The sequence below is a fragment of the Globicephala melas genome, chromosome 16 (genome assembly GCF_963455315.2).
Source record: "Globicephala melas chromosome 16, mGloMel1.2, whole genome shotgun sequence".
NCBI lineage: Eukaryota > Metazoa > Chordata > Mammalia > Artiodactyla > Delphinidae > Globicephala > Globicephala melas.
Window position 1 is genome coordinate 58,045,008 of NC_083329.1, and position 22,286 is coordinate 58,067,293.

The 22,286-nt window shown below is 34.5% G+C and overlaps 1 protein-coding gene across 4 annotated transcripts in view; it reads right to left on the minus strand.

Moving 5' to 3' along the window:
- ADK (adenosine kinase) overlaps positions 1-22,286 on the minus strand; it is a 486,162-nt gene that overhangs the window by 131,847 nt on the left and 332,029 nt on the right. For all 4 annotated transcript variants that reach the window (XM_030862678.2, XM_030862682.3, XM_060286438.2 and 1 more), the window contains one exon: positions 14,782-14,952. In XM_030862678.2, coding sequence (XP_030718538.1) covers positions 14,782-14,952 — 171 coding nt within the window. The remainder of the gene's footprint in view (positions 1-14,781; positions 14,953-22,286) is intronic.

Here is a 22,286-nt window from a genome sequence, read left to right on the forward strand (position 1 = left end):
TCCCTGGTGGCGCAGTGGTTGAGAGTCCGCCTGCCGATGCAGGGGACACGGGTTCGTTCCCTGGTCTGGGAGGATCCCACATGCCACGGAGCGGCTGGGCCCGTAAGCCATGGCCGCTGAGCCTGCACATCCATAGCCGGTGCTCCACAACGGGAGAGGCCACAACAGTGAGAGGCCCATGTACCGCAAAAAAAAAAAAAAAAAAAATATATATATATATATATATGATCAGAAAATAAAACTATATGATGAGGATTCATCCATATTCATTGAATGATTTTAGACAAACAAGCAAAAATGAGATGGAAGTCTTTACAGTCTATACCTTAAAAAATGATCACTTTTTAAATTTTTTAGATTATTTTTCCTGTGCTAAAATGAATTGGCTAATAGGTGCTGAATCATGTTATAGTCTTAATTCAGTTTAATTCTTGCAGCAATCAAGTTTTTGAAAGAAGGCTAGAATTTGACACTTCTAATGAATTCTATTTGTTGGCAGTGCCTTAAGAATAGTTAATATCTAAACATTAAAATAACCCCATTAGAAAAAAATTCACATATACTGCTGTTGGGAATGAAAACATTCACATATACTGCTGCTGTACCTTTCTTGGAGAGGAATTTGGCAGTATCTAACAAAACTACACATGCACTTATTCTGTGACCCAACAATCCCACTTCTAGGAAGTTACTCTGAAGAAATACCTCTAACAACATAAAACCATGCATGCACAAGGTTATTTATTGAAAGATTGTTTTTAACTGCAAAATACTGTAAATAACCTACATGTCCATAACCAGAGGGTGATTGAATAAACTATGGTACATTCACATAGTTGGGTAAATACAGCTATGAAAAAGATGAGAAAGATCTCTATGAGCTTTTATGGAATGACTTCTAAGATATATTTAAGCAAAACAAACAAACAAACATTTCTAAGATATATTTAAGCAAAACAAACAAAAAACCCAAAAAACAAAAAGTAAGTGCAAAGAGAACCTACAGTGTGCTATATTTTATGTAACAAAGAAGGAGATATGAAAAAATATACATTCTGCTGGTAATCTGTGCTAAGAGAAATATAGGAATGTGAGTCAGAATACCTACAGGGTGGGTGGGAAGAAACAAAGGAAGAAAGAAGCAGAGAGAGAAGAGGTCCTGGGACACTTTTGAGGAAATTTTTTTGTATAGTTCTTATGTTTAGAACCATGTAAATATGTCATATGCTTAAAAAAAAACTGTACACAAATACTGAATTCTAGTTCATAAATATGTTTTTCTCAGCAAGTATTAGCTATCTATTATTGCATGACAAATTACTCCAAAACTTAGTGAGTTAAAACAACAAACATTTATTATCTCATAGTTTCTACAGATCAGGAATCTAGGCATGGTTTTGCTAGGTGCCTCTTAATCAAGGTCTTTCACAAGGCTGCTAACAAAGTATAGGCCAGGGCTGCAGTCATCTTATGTTTGATTAAGGGAACATTTGCTTCCAAGTTCATTTATGCTCATTCATGTAATTCTCAGGTCCTCATTGGCTACTGATTTGGGGACATCAGTTCTTGACATATGAGTCTCTCTTTAGGGTAACTCAAAGCACGGCAGCTTGCTTTCCCAAGAGTGAAGGCTCCAGGGACTTCCCTGGTGGTCCAGTGGTTAAGACTTCACCTTCCAATGCAAGGGGTGTGGGTTTGATCCCTGGTCAGGGAGCTAAGATCCCACATGCCTCGGGGCCAAAAAACCAAAACATAAAACAGAAGCAACACTGTAACAAATTCAATAAAGACTTTAAAAATGGTCCACAATCAAAAAATCTTAAAAAAAAAAAAAAAGAATGGGGGCTTCAAGAGAAAGTGAGCAAGACGGGGAAAATGAGACAGAAGTCATAGAACTTTTGTAATCTAGTTTTGGAAATGACATGTCATCAATTTTGCCATATTCTATTTGTTATAAGTTACTAGCTCCAGCCCCACAGTCAAAAAGAGAACACTACATGAGGTCATAAATACCAGTAGAAAGGGATCAAAGGGGAATATTTTATAGGATGTCTATCATAGTCCGTCTTCTAGCCCCTAATTCATGTCCCTCCCGCATACAAAATACACTCAACCTTCTCCTAAGGGTGGTTTTGCAATTCTGAAATTATAGGTACTTTAGATTTGAGCAAATGAGTCATTAAATTGCAGATAATGAAAGCCAGGTCTTACTGCCAAGGAAAGGAAATATGAATAAGGAAAGAAGGAAGTTTAGATTTAACCTTGTGATGCTGGATTGCAATCTGAGTTTTCCTTTCAGCCTCATGATTTTTAATACAAATATAGCTAGTTAGGTAGGTAGGTAGGTAGACAGACAGACAAAAAAGTGTGCATGTGTGTGTGTGTGTGTATATATATATATATATACACACACACACATATATTTCTTAGGTCTGTTTGCTGAGAGGGCCCAGAAGATACCCAGTAGCACTGAGCACACCTAGTTCCCAGCTCTTGGTTTCTAAGTACAATTTCTAATAAACCAGTCTTCAAGGAACCAGAACTCTACGAAGAAACAGATGATTCCAGGGCTGAGACAGGCAAAAATACAATATGAACTTGGAACAACTTGTGGTGCCAGAAAGTAAAGAAGTGCTAAAAAATTAATCAGGGCGTATCAAAAGAACAGAGGAGCCAAGATGAGGGAGCTCCTAATGGCCAAAACTGAGATAAATGGAGAAACAAGTAATGATTTTAAAAGGATTATAGCCCATAGAATAAATATCCATAAAGTATACTGATATAAACAAATAAATTAATAAGTGGACAGGGAGCATTTCTTCCTTACACAGAATTCCAATTAATAAATGTAAGAGGGACTTGCCTGGTGGTCCGGTGGTTAAGAATCCATCTTGCAATGCAGGGGACGCCGGTTCGATCCCTGGTTGGGGAACTAAGATCCCACGTGCTGTGGGGCAACTAAGCCCACACACCACAACTACTGAGCCCAGCACCACAACTAGAGAGCCCATGTGCTGCAACTACAAAGCCCACACACTCTGGAGCCCAAGCACCACAACTAGAGAGAAGTCTGTGCACTGCAACGAAGAGGCCGTGTGCCACAACTAAGACGCAATGCAGCCAAAAAATAAGAAAATAATAATAAAAAATAAATATTTTTTAAAATGTAGAAGAAATGATGGGAATAGAAAAATCACCATTTGGTAAACACGCAGTAAGTGCTGGAGGCAAGAATTATCAATGAAGGCTAAAAGTAGTGGGTGAAAGTACATTGAAAACACAAAATATGTACATAATCTCTTGTAAATATTTCCCAAGATAATTATTAATTAAATTAAAAGGGAAAAATGGTAACTTTAAAGTACGTACACTGGATCAACATCTTCTTAACCAAGTGATCAATGTCAATATCATCAGTAATGAGACAAGCTGATATCTTGATATAATGTATGAAAAAAGACAACAGCATTTTGAGGTATTCTTGTCAAAAAGAATTATGAAAACATATCAGTTAATCCTACATCGAAGGACCTTCCATACAATACAAAATAACTGGCCTGTACTTTTCAAAAGTGTAATAGTCATAAAAGACAAATAAATACTAAGAAATTGCTCCAGATTAAAGAAACTAAGGAAACATGGTAAGTAAATGATAACTGAGACCCTGGATTGGATCTGGATCAGAAAAAGGAGGTTAGGAGCATTCCAAATGTGGACATTTACATAACTATTTTAGAATCATCTAAGCTAGGAATACTGTTGATAAAATACTATTAACTAATCTATAAAACCTATTTAAAATTTGCCAATTATCCTCCTAATGTCAAAGAAGAAAGGCACAAAAAAATTCAAGCTGAGTCAAAAAACGGATTTTCTAAATATAGTCCTGGTATCCTTCTTCTGTCATATAAATTTAGTTTGTATTTACAAGCATAAGTCAATTTCATTATAATTTTAGTAATAAGAAAATTTAAAAATTCATTAAATAGGAAGTTTAAATATTAACTCATTACCTTTATATCATGGCATACTAGACAAATAATACTAAAATAGTCACAAATTTATACTACAGTATCTAAAACATTCAAATAAAAAGAGTAATTGAAATACTGAATAACACAGAAAGACATCTGCATAAAATATGATTATCTCCATAGCAATTCAAACCATTTCAAATTACAGGGTTTTTTTTTTTTTTAAACCAATGATGAGTTTGGGAATGATCTGAAAACCTTTCATCTTTAGAGGCAATGTAGCTTGGTAAGGGGAGGGAGATGAAGGGAGTAAGAAAAGAAGGGTATGTTGGTGGGGACTGAAAGAAAGGAAAGAGAAAAGGAGAGAGTGAAGTAAAGGAAGGAAGAGACACACAAAGCTTATAGTTAAATAGTCTTTGGCTCTTTCCAAATCCTTCTCACAGCACACCTTTACAACATGCCACTGACATTAGAAGACTCCCTTGTGCTACAGTGAATCTCATTTTTTTTTTTTTTCCAGGTAAGTAAAATATATCAGAAAGACCCAAAGGAGAAAGTTGAATCCAGGAGATAAGCAGCAATCTTACAATGCCACAGCCCTATCTTAATTGAAATTTCATTATCCTTAGCAGAAAATACATCAGAATTTTATATGAGCACCATAAGTTTTAATTTTTTTGAAGGGGTTACGTATCTTCTCTGAAACATCATTTCCTACTTTCCTGGACTGATCTTATAACAACCTTAGATTTTTATCTGTATCATAGGCTCCTCTCACTTTGTTTGCTTATAGTAAAGAGAGAGGAATGGAAAGATCTATAAGAAGAGTCTCAGGAAGGTGACTTCCATCTTATCCTTGGAAGAAACTAGTCACTTTTGTATAATTACAAGGGTAGAATTACCATTTTAGGGATAGCCCTATTCCCCACATTCATGTTGGAAACACCTTGATATGAGGAAAGAAAAGACCATCTCTTCTACTGTCAGAATATGGATCTGGTGACAGCCTGCCTCTCTGAAAATGTTTGGAAATCATGCATCCTAAGGAATTAGATTTAGCAAAAAGATGTAACAATTCAAAAAGGAATTCCCTGAGGATAAAATGTACAGACTTGAGAGAGAAAGGAAGTTTTTCCCATAATTAAAAATAATACCTTTATAAAGAACAGTAAGTCTCCTAATTAAAGAGAGACTATCTGAATGAAGATGTATGCATTCATAGCACTTATTATATTTGGTGCACATAATTTAAGGATTTACACAGATTTTCATAGTGAAACAGCAAATTACATCTTTGTATAGACACTGACAGACTATTTCAGATAAGACAGAGTTTACCAAAGGTTATTTACAATTAAAGCACTATTGCTGTTTTCCAATTATTAATTTTTGTTATTTTAAAAAGAATCAATGGCTATTAGAAAGATTAAGGATTTAAGAGTGTAAACAATAAATATCAATAAATGTCCCCCTCCTCTCCCAGCAAACTATATAAAAGAAGAAAAAGTTAACCTAATCCATCTGCTTTAGTAAAAAGATGATCAGAGTTTACTTATAAGGAGACACAGCCATTACTCAGGTTTAGAAAACATGGATTCAAGTAATTAAAGCCAATTATACGTTTCTTTCAGAATGTCCCGATGCATCATGTAGCTTTCCTGTTTTTGGCTATACATCACTATACCAATATGATTTAAGAGCTACTCAGCCACAACAGAAACAACAACAACAAAATTGCAGAATTTTGTATATTGCTTTGTAATTCATTCATTGATAAGGTAGATATTTTTTTAAAAAGTTAAATCATCGCTTAGTAAAGAGACAGTAATTTCAATTTTCCTAGTCTGCACTAGAGGTTTTTAACATACTGAATCCTCTGTAGGATCAATAGGTTTAAAATGGATTTCCCTGCAAGAAAATGTACAATGTGGGAATAATGCCAGCAGAAGGAGGGATGAAACAGATTATAAACATAATCTTTATAAACAGAAATCATCTGTGAGATTCAAACACTAGGTCTATGTGGGAGAGTTTTATCTAAAATGTAGCATTCTTAATATGTATGAAATAAATAAACTGAATTCTTCTGCCCAATTTTCAAGCTGTATTTTACTGTTTAAATTTAATCTTAAAAGCGCATTGTACCGGTAATGTGACGTTTCACTGTGGAATTAAGTGGTAACTCTTGATAAAGCAGTTATTATCATGAGATAATTGACCTTGTTTGAGAGTTAAGTATCCTGAAGCAAAGTTGAGTGTACTTAATCCTGGCAGGTTAATTATCTAGTCGTTATGGAGCCTTGAAAAGTATTACTCTTAAGAACCATCTGCAAGATGACACTATTCAAAAAAAGTTCTTAATAAAAACGAAAAACAAGAAAAATCAAGTTCTTTAGTCATGTACTGCTAGATTATGACTACTAAGCAGACTGCATTAGCAGGCATCAATGAATATAATTACCTGCATGTAGAATGTCCTTTTTTAAGCTGAGTCTAGGTAACAAATGGTTGTCTAGGTAACAAATAGTTGTCGCAGAAGGGAAACGCTTTAAACTTTGAAGATGTCAGAAAGAAATTAAAAATACAATGTAACATTTAAATAATTTATATATTATGGTAGTTTCAAAACTACCTTAACAAGGACAACCAATAAATTCAGATGTGTAGTTTAAAATTATAAAATGCAATTTAACTGGTTACCAAGAATTTTTAATTGAGCCAACATGAAAATTTATCACTATGCGTTTCTGAATCTCAGTTAAAAGCAAGTCACACAAATCAAAATCAGAATGAGATGCTATATTATACCCCTTCGGATGGTTATTGCCAAAAAAATGGAAAATAGCAAGTGTTAGCAAGGATGTAGAGAAATAGGAACCCTTGTGCATTGCTGGTGGGAATTGTAAAATGGTGCAGCTGCTGTGGAAAACAATTTGGTGGTTCCTCAAAAAGTTAAAAAGAGGATTATCACCATATGATCCAGCAATTCCACTTCTACATACCCCAAAAATCTGAAAGCAGGGACTTGAACAGATACTTGTATACCAGCAGCAGCAGCATTATTAACAAAAGTCAAAGGTAAAAACAAACTGAATATCCATCAATGGATGAATGGATATACAAAGGGGAAACTCTAATACATGCTACAACATGGATGAACCTTGAAAACATTATCTTCAGTGAAATAAGCCAGACAAACAACTATTGTGTGATGCTACTTTTTGAGGTACATAGAATAGGCAAATGCATAGAGAAAGCCAGTAAAATAGTGGTTATCAGGCACTGGGGGGAAAGGGAAATTAGCAGTTATTGTTGAATGGGTACAAAGCTACTGTTCTGGAAAGATAAAAAAGTTCTGTGAATAGACAGTGGTGACGGTTGCACAACACTGTCAGTGTACTTAAAGCCGATGAATTATACACTCAAAAATAGTAAATTTTGTTATATATTTTTTACTGTGATAAAAGAAAGAAAAAAAGTAAATTACATCAGTTAATAATTTATACTTTGTTTTTATCATATTAATGGAGTATCGGTATTCCTGTGAATACTTCTATTTTGTTTCAGAATGAGCTCAACCAAATATTTTCAGATATTCCTTAGAGAAGAATACCCTTTTCCCTGGGCAAATCAAACAGAGAAAAGAAACAGTAGGGGTGAAAGAAGAGAAAAAAAAATCTAGCTTGTAAGGCATTACAGTTGAGCCTGTTAACAATGAAAAGAATAACTATCGGGCTTCCCTGGTGGCGCAGTGGTTAAGAATCTGTCTGCTAATGCAGGGGACAGGGGTTCGAGCCCTGGTCTGGGAAGATCCCACATGCCGCGGAGCGACTAGGCCCGTGAGCCACAACTACTGAGCCTGCGCGTCTGGAGCTTGTGCTCCGCAACAAGAGAGGCCGCGATAGTGAGAGGCCCGCGCGCCACGATGAAGAGTGGCCCCCGCTTGCCACAACCAGAGAAAGCCCTCGCACTGAAATGAAGACCCAACACAGCAAAAATAAATAAATAAATTACTAAACTCCTACCCCCAACAACTAAAAAAAAAAAAAAAGAGCTGGATATTAAAAAAAAAAAAAAGAATAACTATCTAAAATTAATGTTTGGGATTATATTATTCTAGATTTCCGAACAAGGACTTGCTGATTTATAGTAAAATTGGTCAGTGTTACTGACTATTAGAACATCTGAGAAAAATGAATCCACAGTTTTTGTAAAAAACATTTTTAGGCTCTAACAAAAAATTTAAAAGATCTTCTAGTATTTCTACACAAATCCTTCACTTTACGTATAAGGAAATGGAAGGAACAGTAGTTAGCTAATAAATCAGCAAATTGATTAAATTTTAAAAATTTAATTTAAAAATTCTATAAACATTTTATTAATATATATTGATGTATCATTTGCTAATATTTAAAGTAGGGTCAAGACTTTTAATGTGTGTATGCTGACTGATATTCTAGAGCCTTTCTTATAGAATCAGATCCATAATTCATGGTTTATGAATTTCACTTTTAGTTTCTTTAAAGTAGAGTCAAAACTTGAAGACTTCTATGGAGTACTCCCGAGTGCAGCTATTTATAGGTTCTTCTTCCTTTAATCTTTAAAACTTTTCATGCCCACACCTAATTCAAGAACAACTTTTTAAAGCAATTTGTCTTTACTGAGTTTTGTACCCAAACTTAATTCATTAAACTAATTCTCACTCTATTTGCACTCTATTCTATTTTATCAGATTATATAATCATTAAAAGCAAATTTGTAGGAAGAGAAGTTGGTCTATCAGAGAACAGCCTAATAGCATAATAGTTTTTCCTTATTCACTTGGAACTATTTATTATGTTTTATCAAGGGAATGGAGAGTACATGTTATTCAAGCAAGTTAGTTAAGTGAAACTTAAGAGAGGAATAATATCAATACTGCTAAGAACACCTTCAACACTACCTAACAAAAACTCAGCACAGCTGACCTTTGAACACCACCAGTTTGAACTGCACGTGTCCACTTATATGCAGATTTTTTTCAACAGTAAATACTACGGAACTACAGGATCTGCCGTTGGTTGGAACCTCAGGTGCAGTGGAACCATGAGTACGGGGAGCCGACTATAAATTATATGCAGAATTTTTATCGCCTTTAGAGGTGGCAACCCAACCCCCTGTGGTTTTCACAGGTCAGCAGTACTTTCTATGGACCACCAGGGAAGTCCCTCACGTTTTCATTTAACATTGGTTCTTTAGAGCTTTTTATATGAACAACTCTAATTTTCCCCATTTTTAAACTTATGTAAATGGAATCACACAGTATGTATTCTTTCAAAAAAGCTTTATATGGTATAATTCACATATAATGATCTGCACAAATTAAAGTATCTAATTAGATAAGTTTTGACACATGCATAAAGTCCTGAAACTGCAGCCACAATCAAGATAAGGAACACATTCATTACGTCCAAAAGTTTTGTTATGCCCATTTGTGATCACTGCCTCACAGCACAACTCCTTCCCAGGCAACCATGAATCTGCTTTCTGTCACTACAGTTTGAATTCTCTAGAATTTAATTTAAATGGAGTTACACAGAATGTACTTTTTGTCTGGCAGCTCATCTTTCACTCAGTATAAATCTTCTGACATTCATCCATGTTGGTGCATGTATAAATACTTCATTTCTTTTATGGACTAGTATTCTTGCGTATAGATATACCACAGTTTGCTTATCCCGTCACCAGTTGATGGACACTGAGTTGCTTCTAGACTTTGGATATTACAAATAAGAGTTCCTACAAGCATTTGTGTATGTGTTTATATGTACATATACTTTCATTTCTCTTGCGGGGGGACAACTAGGTCATATGGTGGGTTATATATAACTTTGTAAGAAACTGGAAAACTATTTTTCAAAGTAGTTGTACCATTTTGCATTCTCACCAGCAGTGTATGACAGTTCTATCAGCTTGTGCAAATATCTTCTATAGTCATACTTTTTAATGTTGGACACCTGAATAGTTGTTGCATGTTGTATGGGCTGAAGTTTTGCTTTTTTGGATATGGATATTCAATTGCTATAGCATAATTTGTTAAAAAGACTATTATTTACAGAATTGCTACTGAAATTTTGTTAAAGAATCAACAGTTGGTCTATTTCTGTACTATCTCCTCTGTTCCATGGATCTATTTGCCTATCTTTAGGGCACTGCCACACTGTATTGACTACTGTAGCTTTATAAGTCCTGACACCAGGTAGTGTAGGTCCTCTGATTTTTTTTTCAAAGTTGGTTTGACTATTTTAGTCCAGTGTTTTTCCATATTAATTTTAGAATATGCTTGTTGACTTCTAGAAAATGAACAAACAAAAAACCTGTTGGAATTTTAAATTAAATTATGTTGAATCCAAAGACCAATGTGAGACCTGACATCTTCACAATAGAGTTAAAATCCATGCACATGCCCTCTCTCTCTACTTAGTTCTTTAATTATTCTCAACAATGTTTTACAGTGTTCAGTATACAGGTTTTGTATATCTTTTATTAGATTTATCCCAAAGTATGTTATATCTTTTCATAGTAATGGAAATAGTAATTTTAAATGTCAATTTCTGCGTGTTTGCTGCTACTATATAGAAATGCAACTGGTTTTTGTGTGTTTATCTTGTATCCCACAACTTTGCTAAACTCATTTTTATTTGTAATAGCTCTTTGTAGATTTCAAAAGATTTTTCTACAAAGATGATCACGGTGTTAGTAACAGAGACAGTTTTTCTTCTTCCTTTCTAATCTCGATGATTTTCATACCTTATTAGTACTGACTAAAACCTCCAGTACAATGCTGAATAAAAGTGGAAAGAGTGAACATCCTTGCTTTGTCCCTGATCTTAGAGGAAAGCATTCAGCTTTTAATCATTAAGTATGATATTAGCTGTACATTTTTTGTGGATGTCCTGTATTGGGTTGAAGAAGTTCCATTCTATTCTTAGTACTCTGAGGGCTTTTTATCAGGAATGGATGTTGGATTCTGACATAGGTTCTTTTCTGTGTCTATTAAGATGGTGATGTTTTTTATTTTTACAAAGGTGAATTATATTGATTGGTAAACCAACCCTACAGTCCTGGTCATGATGAATTATCCTATTACTGGATTGAATTTGCTAAAATCACGGGGGGAAAATGTCAAAATCCAACATCCATTCCAGATAAAAAGCCCTCAGATTACTAAGAATAGAAGGGAATTTCTTTAACCCAATACAAGGCACTGTATGCATATTGGGATAATATTGTTAGGAGGGACAAAAGGAGCCTCACTCTAGACTAATTTTGCACCAGTGGTGCTCTAAGTACTCTGAAGCTCATGAATTATGAGGTTCTCTACTCTAGCTAGTAGAATAAGAATGGTTACAGGCTCTCTGTGCACTCTGAAGATTATTTGCTAGTATCTTCTCAGGTGGTTCTTTGCCCAGCCTTCATTAGTTTCCTCACAGCTGATCAAGTACTCAGCTGAAAGACTTGGGTGGGACTCTGCAAATCTCCTGTGTTCTCTCTCTATGCAGCTCTTTCCTTTCGGGTACTATGAATTGCAAACTCCAGCTGGCTAGCTGTTAGATTTCCTGAACTTCCAGCTCCATCTCTTCAATTCAAAGAGACTGCCAAGCTCTATGTGGGTTCTCCTCTGTGCAATGGCCTAGAAATTCTCTTCAAGTGGTAAGTTGGGTTAATCATAGGGCTCATCTCATTTATTTCTTGTCTCACAAGGATCACTGTCCTTCATTATCTGTGAAGAGATAGCCTTGGTGGACAAGTTCTTCTTCTTTTTTTAAAATATACTTTCTGAGGTTATCAGAAAAGCTTTAAAACATCATTAGTAGTACACAATCCTATGAAAAGGAAAGTGGCACTAGGTAGAAAATAAGAGTCAAGTGTGTTTGGTTTTAGCTAAGTGCTGACATTTTGAGAATTTATATTAAGCACAGTAGATTTGTTTGTTTTTTTCTTTTTTTTTTTTCTTTTGAGGGAGAAAGAGGGGGAGAAGGACAAAGCAATCCTGTATGTATTCCCTGAGAAATATATTTCACACTTCATTGCAATTTAGAAATGAAATGTCCCTTGTTTTCCTAGAGAACCGAAGATAGTTTATTATTACTTGAGTATTCAAGGAGAACAATGAAATATGAGATTAAAGAGATAAAGCTCATAATAACATATTTGTTTTATAATCAAATATGGTATCATTTTATTTATCCTCATTAAATTTCATCACTTAATTGGTATTTCCAAACTATTAAAATTGTTTAAAGTCTCATTTTGACATTCAATTTACTTGGTATCTATTAACGTGTTGCATTATTTACATTCTGTGCATTTGCCTTATCTACAAATACAGCTTTATCTGAATCACTGATAGTTTACTTGAGCAAACACTGAAGCATATCACTAGAAATCTATTAATTTATCGGAGGACTTTTTGAGACTGGTTCAGTAAACTATCAAATATATCTAATTGCCCTGTATCCAATATTTATTATTCTATAATCCATATTATGACAAATCATCTCCAATATACTATACATCTACTGTTTATTGGTCTGCCATAATAAGTACTACATATCTGTTGAATTCATATGAATAGCAATCGTACAAAAAAAGTAAAAAGTTATCCTGACATGACTTGTAACCAGGTAGTAGCTTGTAATTTTACTACTTCCTCTTCTAGGTAGGGAAAAATAATTTCTTTAATAATCTATACAGTACTAACTTCTAGTCAAACTTTACCAATTTGTAGAATCAATTTTTTAAATTGTGGTAAAATATACATAAAGTAAAATTTTACCACTTTAACAATTTTAAGTGTTAAATTCACTGACGTTAAATATATTCACAATGTTGTGCAATCATCACCACTATCCATTTCCAGAACTTTTTTTCATCCCAAATAGAAGCTTTGTACTCATTAACTAACTCCCAACTCCCCTTTTCCCCCAGTGCCTAGTAATCACTATTCTGCTGTCCTTCTTTATGAGTTTTTCTATTCCAGATACTTCATTTCAGAGGAATCCTTATAAGAAAACCCAATAGGTGTCTGCTTGTATCTGCCTTATTTCACTTAACATAATGTTTTCAAGATTCATTCATATTGTACCATGTAACAGAATTCATTCCTTTTAAAGGCTGAATAATATTCCATTGTATGTATATACCAGATTTTATTTATCTATTCATCTGTTGAAGAACATTTGGTTTGTTTCCAACTTGTGGCTATTGTGAATAATGCTGCTAAACATTGGTGTAAAAGCATTTGAATCCCTGCTTTGAAGGTTTTTTGGTTATACCTAGAAGTGGAATTGCTGGATCATATGGTAATAATTCTCTTTTTAACTTTATGAACAACCACCAAATTGTTTTCCACAGCAGCTGCACCATTTTACATTCCCAGCAGCTATGCACAAGAGTTCCCATTTCTCCACATCCTTTCCAGTACTTGTTATTTATCATTTTTTAATTTTGAAAACAGCCATCCTACTGGGTGTCAAGTAATATCTTACTTTGGTTTCATAAGCATTTCTCTAATGATTACTGATGGTGAGCATCTTTTCACATGCTTATTGGCCCTTTGTATTGATATATCTTCCTTGAAGAAATATTTATTTAAGTCCTTTGACCATTTTTAGATTAGGTTGTTTTCTTCTTGTTGAGATGTATTTGAGTTGTTAAGATATATATTCTGGATACTAATCCCTGAACCGATATATTATTTGCAAATATTTTCTACCATCCATGGGTTGTCTTTTCACTTTCCTGATAGTGTCCTTTGATGCACAAAAGTTTTTAATTTTGATGAAGTCCAATTACTTTTTCTGTTGACTATACTTTTGGAGTTTTTTTAAACAATGAAGACCATTTTGATATCATCAGCATTTTCTGCAAACCTAATTATTCTTGGGCCTCTATTCTTTTCTATTCTTCAATGTCTCTGCCAAACTTTTAGCATTGTTCCCTGGTTCTATAAATGCTTTCCATCTTTTTTACATATGTTTTACAAATGTGAGCTCTTATTAAAGAGTTTTCTGTGTGCTCTCCAATGCTTTTTATTTTTGTTAAGGCTCCTCCTCATTTTCTTTTTAATTAAGGTTATTTGAGGTTGATGTTAAGGGCTAAGGATGAGGGCAAGGGTTGACTGATAAATGTGATGAAAATGTTTTTTATCCTGCTTGTGGTCACAGTCACATGACAGGTATGCATTTGCAAAAGCTCACAGAAATGTATAAGAAGAGTGAATTTTACTACATGTAAATTATAAACCTGAATAACCGGGCTTCCCTGGTGGTGCAGTTGTTAAGAATCTGCCTGCCAATGCAGGGGACATGGGTTCAAGCCCTGGTCTGGCAAGATCCCACATGCTACGGAGCAACTAAGCCCATGTACCACAACTACTGAGCCTGCGCTCTAGAGCCCGTGCTCCGCAACAAGAGAAGCCACAGCAGTGAGAAGCCCGCGCACTGCAAGGAAGAGTAGCCCCCGTTTGCCATGACTAGAGAAAGCCCACACACAGCAATGAAGGCCCAATGCAGCCAAAAATAAACAGATAAAAAAAAAAAAAAAAAAAAAAACCTGAATAACCTAATCCTTTAAAAGACTAATTTTTTACTGTGTAAGAAATTAGTATATTCTGAAGGAAATACTAAAAATACTGAGTTAGAGTGGTCCAAACTGAGGCAGTTTTACTTAATTCTCAAGTACACAGTTTTTATTTATATATTTCTAAACATATACACAAAGAGAAACCAAACAAACCAGGTACTTTAAAAAAAAAATTACTCACCGTCTCATTTCCAAAGAGTATGTCAACATAAGGCATAACTTTCATCAATGATTCCTTGTAGAACTGACTAATAAATGGTGCAGACAGATTCAAAGTGAAAATTCTGTTGTTTTCAGAAGCATGGTGAGCCACTTTTAAAACTGACTCTGGGGAAACTGTGAGAAAAAAACCCTGGATAAAGAAAAAAAGGAAGGGAAATTAGAAATGCTATCTCCACATAGTCACTCTCAGTGAGAATAAAAGAAACCTATACAAAATACAAAAGCCTATATAATGTAAACCTTAAAAATACAATTATAAAATGCAAGGCAGAAAAAAGAATTTGATGAGGAGAAAAGTTTATCACATGAGCACTATATGCTTGATATATGCCATTACATTAGAGAATAAGACATTATTTACTTCATATTAGATTTGTATATTCAATACTGAAAGAATTCTAGGAATCTACATAAGAAAAAATATTTGAAAGGTCTCATTCAGGACAATAATTACTTTTAAATCAGACAAATAGTAATGAAGGCAGATTAGATCCTTACAGCTTCTTACAAACAGTTTGGATTCTTATTGTCAGGAAAGCTATATTTAAAAATACTATTTATCTGTATCTTAAACATTAGTAAGTCTTTTAAAATATATATTTACGCTTTCTAGATGCAATAAAGTATAAGCAAAAACATGGATGCTTATATGGAAATCTGGTTTGGATGATGCGCAAGGAAATGAAGGAGTACACAAAGGGCAAAAGAAGATAAAAGTTTGGAAGCCCAGCTGAGGTAAGAACACGAAGGGCCTTGAGTGGCAGTTCAGGAGTCTATTAGGTGGAGTGGGGATGAATGAAGGGTAATGAAGTTTTCCTTGAAAGAAAGGAGTAACAAGCTTAATAGGAGAATTCAAGGGAACGTTACTCTGGACAGCAACAGTCAATAAAAGCCTGCTTTCGGCTTTGTAAAAGGAAATCATACTGGGAGTATTACATACTGGACTTAGCAATTGTTTAAGATGTGGGAGACAAAGAAAAAAGAGTCAAAAGATTACTAAGATTTTAAATCTGGTTCTACTATTAATAGAAAAATCCAGGAATTCCCTGGTGGTCCAGTGGTTAGGACTCTGCGCTTCCAATGCAGGGGGCACAGGTTTGATCTCTGGTCAGGGAACTAAGATGCCACATGCTGCGTGGCACGGCCAAAAAACAAAAAAACAAAGAAAAAAAATAGAAAAATACAGAACAAGACCTGGCTTAGACGTCAAAGAGAGTGTTTAGTTGTGGTCATACTACATTTGAGGTGTTAAGGGACTTCCAAATATATCAGAAAGCTGGACTCAGGAGAAAGGCCATGGAAGAAGGTGATGGTAAAAGAGGAGTTGTAATTACCAAGGAAGAAAGGTAGAAAAAGAAGAGGGCAAAGGACAGAATAGAGGAGAACCAAAATCAGGGGACAGAGGAAAGGAAAAAAGTAGAGTACAAGAGGAAGGCACACAAGAAGAACAGAAGCCATGACAGAGAAACCCAACAAGGGAAACTTTAAGAAGATACTTAAAGGCACCGAAGCTATCAATGGGTAGAGAGGAAAGGACTGAGCCAAAGTCACAGGATTTGATGGTTAGGAGAAAGTACTTAAGGTATGAAGGTAAAAACAGATAGTTGTTTAAAAAGGAATGGTGAGAAAGTAAGGGTAAAGATAAATTATTTGGGGAGTTTTATCAGTGAATAATAATAGAATCATCTAAAATTCACCGAGCCATTCTTACAATCCAGGCACTATACTAAAAGCTCTATGTATATCAACTTGGTTATCATTTTTTCCTTACATAAACCTATGAGGTGGATACTGTTATTCTTCTCTTTTTATGAATAAAGAAGGCAAGACAGGAAAATTAAGAAAGGTTTCCCAGATCCTAGAGCTTATGTGATGGAGTTTGAATTCAAGTGACTCCAGAGATAATTACCCTAGTTTTAGTAGATAACAGAGAAAAAAAGAGCAAAAAGATAATTTTAGTGGCAGAAGGGGAGTAGGAGAGTTGTTTTTAAGAACAGGGAAAGTTTAAGCATTTCTGCTCTTCAATGAAGGATCTACTGGAGAAACAGAAGAATGAAGAAGCAAGAGAGGGAGGATAATTAGAGCAAGGAACCAGAGGAAGTAGGGAAATGGGAACGAGAAGAGAAGAGCTACCTTATGTTAGAAATAACCATCAAAGTGTAAAGGAAACTTCTTTTAAAAGTTACAAAAAAGCTATTGAAATATTCACTTATAACTGAGGGACTAACCACTTCTATCTTGCAAACTCAAAGAGTTTAAAGAGAAACAAGATTATTTTTCTATTATTTTCAAACTTCAAAATGAATATTAAAAGAACACTAAAAAATTAATTTTCTGGCAGGAGTCATGTGTACTGGGATCCACCTTTGAAGGGTTTCTTGCGCTTACAAATTCTGAAATATTAAGAGAATTTTATACTATAATTGTCTTTTACTAAAGTACTGCTAATGAAATTCTAATAAAAACATTTTCCTATCACAGTAACATAGAATTTTCTCATCATTTAAAAATTCTAAGCCATTAATTCTTTACCAATATTCAATTGTTCTAAAAGGAAACATGTCTTAGTCTTAGGTAACATCATTTAATGTTTTCATCTTACTTTCTAAACCAAATACCATGTCACTTGCAAACTATGAGCATCCAAGCTGCTTTGCTATTTATGTCACTTGGAGAATTAAAATGAACAGTTTCTATAGCATCTTGTCTCCATAGTAATATGTATGTACTTGCTTTTTAGTCTTTCATTTAATGAGGAGAGTTTAAAGCTCCCCCCTCCCCCTGTTTCTCCCCAAACTGTTTCAGCATGAAATAAAAACCTCCCAGAGCTAGCATTCTGCCAGCTGTGGATTAACCACAGACAGCCATAGAATGGTTTACATAAATAGTAACCTGGTCAAATAATTAGGCTTCTCACCAACTTCAGACTGAAAATTTGATCTGTGCTAAAATACATCTGATTGTAATTTAAGGTACAGAACAGTATGCCCCAGGGTCTAAATCTGGCCTCATTCCAAATGTGTATGTTGTATGTGTATTTTACTTTAAAATGCAACACAAGAGAATTGTGATGTGGACAGTAGAACTTCCATTTTCTTAATTTTACAAAGAATACACAAAAAACCATCAGCTTTTAACTGAGGCAAATTCACAATTTAAATTAATTCCATTTTTGAATGGTTTCTTGTTTTTCTTTAAGTAAATATTTAGTATTTAAACAATTTAGGATTTGTGCTTAGAGTGCACAGACTTAAAATCGATGCCAACCATAATTTTTCTTTCTAGATTTATATCCTTTGCTAGGCCACATGTTCCAGACCATCGTATCACCAAAACAAAACTGTTATAAAAAAATTTTTTTTCAAGTAACAGGTTTGTAATAAAAACAGGCCAATAATTTATAGAGCTGTAGTTTAGAAAAATACTCTATATAATCAACAAAAATCTTGTAATTTTCAAAATAGGGATTTCAGTAGATACAAGAGTTAGCGCTGCTACTCTTTGGCCCTAGGACCAACGAAAAGCAAAGTAGATTCTAACACTTAGAGACTGGATAATATTAATCAGAATTAAGGGTGAAGTGAGACAATTTTATCCATTAAAATGGAAACTGAAACAGAAAAAAAGGGCAGGAATAGGAGGAAAGGGGAAAGACCAAGACAGAGCCAAAGAACCATTTTTATCAGAGCCAGACTTAAAGCCTGGAAATCTCAAGTATGTAGATTTCTCATTCAGCCACACTGAGGATTTCTCAGGGTAGTTTAAACATGGGGGAATGTAAGTAATTGAAATATTTAAAATACTAAAAGAAAAGACAAGAAACTGTTCATTTCAAATCACATCAAAAACAAAATACCAAAAAAACCAAAAAAACCAAAAAAACAAAATACCCAGGAATAAACTTAACCAAGGAGGTAAAAGACCTACACTCTGAAAACTATAAAACACTGATGAAGGAAACTGAAGATAATACAAAAAAAATGGAAAGGTAGTCTGTGCTCATGGATTAGAATAATTAAAATCGTCAAAATGTCCATATTACCCAAAGCAATCTACAGATTCATTGCAATCTCTGTCAAACAACCCAAGGCATTTTCCACAGAACTAGAACAAATAATCCTAAAATTTATATGGAACTACAAAAGACCCCAAATTGCCAAAGCAATCTTGAGAAAGAAGAAGAGAGCAGGAGGAATCATGAGCCCTGTCTTCAGACTATACTACAAAGCTACAGTCATCAAAACAGTATGGTACCGGCACAGAAACAGACACATAGATCAATGGAACACAATACAGGGCCCAGAAAGAAACCCATGCACTTATGGTTAATTAACCTATGACAAAGGAGACAAGAATATACAGTGGAGAAAAGACAGTCTCTTCAATGAGTGGTGCTGGGAAAACTGGACAGCTACATGTAAAAGAATGAAATTAGAACAGACTCTAACACTGTATACAAAAATAAACTCAAAATAGATTAACCTAAATGTAAGACTGGATACCAAAAAACTACTAGAGAAAAACAAAGGCAGAATACTCTTTGCCATAAATCACTGCAATATTTTTTGGATTTGTCTCCTAAAGCAAAGGAAATAAAAGCAGAAGTAAACAAATGGGAATTAACTAAACTTAAAAGCTTTAATACAGCAAAGGAAACCACTGACAAAATGGAAAGACAACCTACTGAATGGAAAAAGTTTGCAAATGATATTACTGATACGGCGTTTATATCCAAAATGTTATATAAAGACCTCATACAGCTCAATATCAAAAAAATAAGCAATCCGATTTAAAAAATGGGCAGAAGATGTGAATAGACATTTTTCTAAAGAAGATATGCAGATCTACAGGCACATGAAAAGATGCTCAATACTGCAAATTATTAGAGAAATGCAAATCAAAACCACAATGAGATATCACCTCACATCTGTCAATATGGCTATCATCAAAAAGTCTACAAAGAACAAATATTGGCAACGATGTGGAGGGAAGGAAGACTTGTATACTGTTGGTGGAAATGTAAATTAGTACAGCCACTATGGAAAACAGTACGGAGGTTTCTCAAAAATCTAAAAATACAATTACCATATGATCCTACAATTCCAGAGCTGGATATATATCTGAAGAAAACAAAAACACTAATTCGAAAAGATAAATGCACCCCAATGTTCACAGCAGCATTATTTACAATAGCTAAGATATGAAAGCAACCTAAGTGTCCATCAACTGATGAATGGATAAAGATTACTCAGCCATAAAAAGGAATGAAATTCTGCCATTTGCAACAATGTGGACAGACCAAGTGAGAGTTATACTTAGTGAAATAAGTCAGACAAAGAAAGACAAATATTCTACGTTATCACTTGTATGTGGAATCTAAAAAATAAAATGAATGTAATAACAAAACAGAAACAGACTTGCAGATATAAAAACACAACAGTGATTACTGGTGGGGAAATGGAAGGGGGGAGGGGCAAGACAGGGATATGGGATTAAGAGATACAATCTACTATGTATAAAATATATAGAGGGCTTCCCTGGTGGCACAGTGGTTGAGAGTCCGCCTGCCGATGCATGGGACGCGGGTTCGTGCCCCGGTCCAGGAAGATCCCACATGCCGCGGAGCGGCTGGGCCCGTGAGCCATGGCCACTGAGCCTGTGCGTCCAGAGCCTGTGCTCCGCAACGGAAGAGGCCACAACAGTGAGAGTCCCGCGTACCGCCAAAAAAACAAATACAAAAACAAAAAACAAACATAAGTAATTTATTGGGTTTCCCTGGTGGCGCAGTGGTTGAGAGTCTGCCTGCCGATGCAGGGGACACGGGTTCGTGCCGCAGTCTGGGAAGATCCCACATGCCGCGGAGTGGCTGGGCCCGTGAGCCATGGCCGCTGAGCCTGCGCGTCCAGAGCCTGTGCTCTGCAACGGGAAAGGCCACAGCAGTGAGAGGTCAGCCTACCGTTTAAAAAAAAAAAAAAAATATATATATATATATATATATATATATACATATATATATATAGATGTATACAGGCAAGTACATATTGTACATCACAGGGAAATACTGCCATTGTTTTGTAATAACTTTAAACGAAGCATAATCTATTAAAATATATAATCACTATGTCATACACCTGAAACTAATGTAATATTGTAAATCAACTATACTTCAATTAAAAAAATAAAATACATAAAATATAAAAAAAAGAAACGTGGTAGTAACTTGATTATGAAGAAAGGTTGGTGAAATTAATATATTAATACCACTGATGGGAGTGAAACTGACACTTGTTCCAGAAAATAAGTTGAAAATACACACGAGGAGCTATAAACAAATTCATATTCTTTGACCCAATAATTCTACTTCTGAGAGTCTACCTTAAGGAAATAATCCAAAATATGGAAAATATTCATTTAGGAACATATCAGTATACTATTTATCTGACTGAAAACCTAGGAACAATATATTCAATAATAGAGGAATAAATAGTCAAGTAAGAACTGGCATATATACCCGTTCTAAATCTGGCTACTGATCATTTATTTTTTTAAAAAATATTTATTATTTATAAATTCTTTATTTATAGCTCTACATTTATTGGGTGTTTCCTTATGCCAGGCACTGTGGTAAACACTTTACAGCCTATCTTTCTTTTCACATATCTATGGTCTTTAAGAGGTGGGAGCTATTGTTTGTTTCTTTTTTTTTTGTCTGTGCCACGTGGCATGTGGAATCTTAGTTTCCCAACCAGGGATTAAACCCACACCCCCCACAATGGAAGTGCAGAGTCTTCACCACTGGACCGCCAGGGAAGTCCCTGGCTATTGATCATTTAAAATGTGGCTAGTGCAACTGAAGACCTGAATTTCAAATTTTATTTAATTGTAATTTAAATGTAAAAAGCCACATGTAGCCAATGAGCGCATGGAATGTGGTTAGTGTGACTGTGGAACTGAATTTTAATTTAATTTAATTGAAAAAAAATTCAAAATGGAAGGAATGTAGAATATTTTTCTGCTAAACACAATTTTATTGTTTTGGTAGGCTACATTTCATTTTGACTGTTGACAATTTAGTGACTGAGCTGTGTTATAAATGTAAAACAGACACCAATTTCAAAGACAGTATAAAAAAAGAATGTTAAAATATCATTAATTTTATATGATTACATGTTGAAATGAGAATTATTTCAGATATCTGAAGTTAAATAAAATATATTAACATTAACTTTAGCTGTTTCTTTTTACTTTTTTAATGTTGCTACTAGAAAATTTAAAATTGTTTATGTGGCTTGTTTTATATTTCCATTGGATAGTGCTATTCTAGAGAATACTTTGAAAATAATAAAAGTGATGATTATGAAAATAAGTGGCAAAGTGGAAAATGTTTATAATACACAAATGTTAAATGAAACGTAAGATATACAAGTAGTAAGTACAAAATATGGTTATAAACTATATTATATC